Source organism: Ammospiza caudacuta, chromosome 4 (assembly GCF_027887145.1).
Source record: "Ammospiza caudacuta isolate bAmmCau1 chromosome 4, bAmmCau1.pri, whole genome shotgun sequence".
Lineage (NCBI taxonomy): Eukaryota > Metazoa > Chordata > Aves > Passeriformes > Passerellidae > Ammospiza > Ammospiza caudacuta.
The window spans coordinates 76,440,614-76,445,332 of record NC_080596.1 but is presented as its reverse complement, the minus strand read 5'-3'; the positions used below and the strand labels follow the sequence as shown (position 1 = coordinate 76,445,332).

Here is a 4,719-nt window from a genome sequence, read left to right as displayed (position 1 = left end):
TTTCTCCAGATGTGAGTTCACTAAAGATCTGATTTTTAGGCACTGTTTAGCTAAGCCCTTCCATTTGTCTGTGAGGTGCCTTTGCCCTGTGTGACAATCCATATTGGTTCATTTCTTGGCATGAGGATCAATGTTGATCTGTAATATGAAAACCCTTCCTGGGCACAGAGGAGTCCTGGCAGCAGCCTTGGAAAAGGCAGGTAAGAGGAAAGAGTTTCCTTTCCTGTGTGCAGCAGAAAACCACATCTCCATTTGTCCTGAAGTGCCAAGCAAGAGTGCAGGAGATGACTTTGGTGCTCCCTCTGTCTACAACCAGCCTGTCTCCTGCCAGGAGAGAAAACCTGTATTTCACCATGGAAGAAGTGTTTAGTTCCAGTTCAACTCAATTTATCAGGTGCAGCTCGGGCTGAAACACACACTGTATACCTGAAGGGAGCTCTGACCCTCCTGCTGGTGGGAAGGGGTGGGGAGGAGATGGGGATGGGGTGGCCAGAGCCTTTAGGGCTGGTATTCCATGCTGGTTTCTTTCCCAAGGCAGCTTTCCAAACAGGATCACTGGTGCTTCCTTGACTCCACCAAAACCACCCCAAATCCTTTGGCCCTGCTGGTCACTCTGATCACTTTGGCCATGTCTGCAAGGAAAGGGACCAGAGCCCTTCTCCTGCCCAGTGCTCCCCAGCCCAGATCAATCATAGGTGCAGGACCCACCAGGGCACCCCCAGCAGGCTGCTGGCACCTGTCCCCAGGAAAGGGCTGAAAGAAACTCATCAGCATGTGTCACTCAGTGGGTCTGTGCCTTGCCTCAGCTCCATTCTCCAAACCAGCACACCCTTAGATCAGTTTGTTGCCCAATTTCTGCCATTGCTTCCATGAGCTTTAGAGGCTTGTGTCTATTTATAGTAGCAATGAAGAGGTTGATGACAATGAAGAGGATTCAAAAAAATTTTTATTTTAATGGGCACATTTTACATGGTAAACTACTGGCATGTGTAATATTTCTAGATTCTCTTGCTGACTCTCTTCAAGGTGAGGTCACCCATGGTCATTGTCTGAAAAAGAAATGGAAAGTGTTAGCTTTTTATGAATTTGTAGAATCACTGAATATCTCAAGTTGGAAGGATCATCATGGTATTTAGCTCCATACTGTACTTAGGATATGGTCTTGCAAATCAAAACAGGACTGCTCCCCAGTCTATCTCTCATAAACTGGATTTTTAAAGCTTTGAATTTCTTCATGACTATCCAAAAGCACGTAGGGATAAGCAGGCATCCCTCAGCTGGGATGCTTTCTGCTCTAAGAGTGCCAAGCCCTGGCACATACCTGTTGCTCTGGTGGGTAAGAACACACCCTCATTACCCAAAACTTTGATCAGCCATGCCTAAACTGGGGTCTTAAAAAGTACTTTCTGGATCATACTCTAATGAGAAACTGCCTTCAGCTCCTGGCTGCAGAGCCTGTGTGCAAGCACGTGCTCTGCTCCAGCACCTCCCAGTGCCTCTGTAGCCTCCCAGGGCAGGCTCCTGAAGGGAAGGCAGCCCTGCTGTTGCAGCCATTGCCCCTCTACACTCACGTAGGTGATGGTGTCTCCGTTGAGCTCCGTGACGGATTTCATCCCTTTCACCTCTGTGACCAGTTTGTTGTTTCCCTCCATCTGCACAACAGCCTGGTGGAAGACAGAAGCATTCATGTTATTGCTGGAGACCACCTCGACCCCTGCATGCTGTCCTTCCCCTGCCATAGCAGGAGGGGACTGCAGAGCCACCTGAGCTGCACATCTGAAAAGGCCACAGACAGCAGCAGCATCCCCGGGGCAGCTGTCACTGATCAATGAAATTAACCAAATAAATATGACAGCAAAGCCCATTTCTGTTTATCTGTCTTGCCCAGCTCTGTGTTCATTCGCCCTTGAGCTGCTGATGTACAGAGGCTAAAAGTCTTCTAGTAATTCTTTCCAAAAGAGTTTATGCCAAAGGGAGTGCAGGGGTGCTGGAAATTGTGACACAGCTGGTAGAGCTCTCAGAGCCCCATTCACAGGGCATTTCTTTGGGGATCATCCCTCCTGCTTTCAAAAGTCCCTGCAATTCCATCTTCTCTTGAGGCAGAGATGAGAGATAGATTTTGCCAGTGGTGTTGCCATTCTATGAACCATTGGAAACTTATGGCCAGGAAAGGGAGCACCCAAGTTCAAGGGTGGCAACTCCTCACATTGCCAAATCATCTCCCCCAGGGTAATCTGAAGCAGTGGGAAAGGCTAACAGAGCAGCTAACAGCTACTGGGACTACAAAAGGAAATTTTTTGGTTTATAACTGATTCTCTGATTTTCCTGCACTACCTTTGAATCAACAAATTAAGGCAGAGGTATATTTTGTGTTGCAACATGACACAAAGTCAATCCTTTTCCACCTCAAATCTTTCAGAAGTCTTCCTGTCAAAGATTTTTACCAAAGCATCTCTATCCCCCTTTTCCAAATGGGATATTAAAACACTGGCTTCTAGTGTTTTCCAAAATTACTATTGAAATAGATTCAGAAATACAAGACTTCTTCTGCAGGAAGTGCAGTGTATTAATTAATACCTGTGATATGGTCAATCCCTTTGCTCATATGCAGAGGGAATGGCTGGAAAGGAGATTTAATGTCCCTGAACCCCCACGGCCCTGGCAGAGGAGGGGCTGCTCACTCACCTTCACTTTCTCTCCATTCAGCAGCTCAATCTCACTCTCCTCCCCAATGGTGAACTGGTTTTTCATCACTTTGGAGCCAGTGGTCACGGTAACCGTGAACTTTTTCCCATCCTGCACAATTTCTGAGACGCTCTTGAGGTCCTTGCCCTTCTGGATCTGGTCCTCAGGGAGCCCTGCCCAGGAACAAAAGACACGGAGTGAACAGTGGAGCCATCTGTGGGCAGAATGCTGCTGCTGAACAAATCAATGCGGCAGGATTCGGGGACCTACAGTTGGGAAAAATTCTATTCCAGTGTGCAAAAACCTTTCAGTGATGGTGCTTCCCCAAGAGCCATATGTCCCTGAGTCTGCTGGGGAGGAAGATTAATTCTGTCATCCTGAATTTTGTGTGGGAGCTAGACATGTCCCGTGTCTTGCTGACCTGACTGGGAGCACAAACACCACCTCCCTGTCTAAGAATAAATCCTGCTTTCCTTCCTTCACTGACAGGCAAGGAAAAATGGATTAAATAAGAAAGAATAAAGGAACAAAGTGGGTTTTTAATGAGATTCAGGGTTCCTCAGAACCAGTTTATAAAATCTTTTCCCAAAGCCTGAAGGTGATCTGACAGGTAGAGCCCTTCTGGCACATAACCATGCAGAAATATTGCAAAGCCCCCTGGATCCCTGCAGGACCACATTCCCTGTCACAGACACAACTGGAAATCTATCAGACACATTCATCATTCAGCATTTAAACAACACCAACTATTGTTCTGATGAATGGTGGGATGTGAGGCTGTGCAGCATCAGAGCACAGTGGCTGAGCAATGTCCTGCTTGTCCCCAAATTTCACAGCCTGATGGAGCAGGTCTGCAGTGCCCCTAAGCCACCAAGGTCCTGCAGGCTTACCACGTGTGTGCAGCACTCAGCCATGCTGGCCAGAGGCTGCAGAACCCGCTAGGACTGACTTCCTGCAAGCCATAAACTTCACCCATCATCTCCTGACCTCCCACTCCAGACAGAGAGATGCTTTCTCTTCTATTTTGAGATCACATCTCCACACAAATACATTTAAAATCCCAATAATTACAAGGTGACGGACAGAAATAGCAAATCTCAGAGATGTCTCAATCTACATCATCAGCACATCAGCACAGCTGGCTCCCAAAAATCAGTGGGATCTGCAGAGACAAAGCAGTACACAGCACATGAAGGCACATACCGAGGGCTCTCATGAAGGGCTCAAAGTTTTCCTGGTGCTGGAGCTCGTATTTTCCAGTGAAGCTCATTGTGGAAAAGCTCTCTGTGCTCCTAACACAAGAGAAGGTGCCTTGCTGGTAAGCAGAGCTTGGTTTTATATCATCCTTCTGCCTTAAAAGTTGGCCAGAGGTAAGATGATGTAATTGGTTTATGGGCATGTTCAAACATTAACGTAAAACTGGGCAATGGTCAGTGATAAATTTCTCTGCATTTTACAGATCACAATTTACAACGTGGGGGCAGGGAAAACCCCATAAAATACATTTTATGGAGGTTGCAATGTAGCATCCATAAACAAATGATAAAAATATTATAATAATTGTGCAAAGAGTCTCATTATCAGAGGAACCAAATCATCTAATGAGTTTGCAGTCTGGGAGCACGTATGTGGAGGAGGAGAATGTGGTGACTGTGTGTGCCCTGGGGCTGGCCCTGGGGGCTTCTGCTCACTGGTGTGTGCATGGTGGGTCTTTAGCACTGGCAGAGCAGTGGCTGCACACCGGCAGGGACTGACTCACTCACACACCTGTGCTGGTGGGGTTTGGTGTAACCCAGATGTAGCAGCAGCACAAACCCATCGCTGTCCTCTAAGAAAAATGCTCCAAATCAATTCCTGGCCTTGCACTGGCCCACCTGAAGACTGCAGTTTGAATCAGGCTCCACCTCTATGGTCCTGTGTGGATAGAGAGCTGGTGCCATTAGTGATCTACCAAATCACTTTCATCTCCTTTTCCTGTAGGGGCCACAGTCACTTGTGTACTGAAGAAGCTTTCCAAACCTTGGAATTCAATGC

At 47.2% G+C, this 4,719-nt stretch overlaps 1 protein-coding gene across 1 annotated transcript; it reads right to left on the bottom strand.

Annotated features, from left to right (window-relative positions):
* Positions 1 to 928: 928 nt before the first annotated feature.
* FABP1 (fatty acid binding protein 1) lies at positions 929 to 4,025 on the bottom strand. Its single transcript, XM_058804195.1, has 4 exons — positions 3,889 to 4,025; positions 2,686 to 2,858; positions 1,572 to 1,664; positions 929 to 1,049 (listed from the first exon to the last, which is right to left on the bottom strand). The coding sequence occupies exons 1-4, from the start codon at positions 3,953 to 3,955 to the stop codon at positions 999 to 1,001; spliced, it is 384 nt and encodes a 127-aa protein (XP_058660178.1). The 5' UTR covers positions 3,956 to 4,025; the 3' UTR covers positions 929 to 998.
* Positions 4,026 to 4,719: the final 694 nt, after the last annotated feature.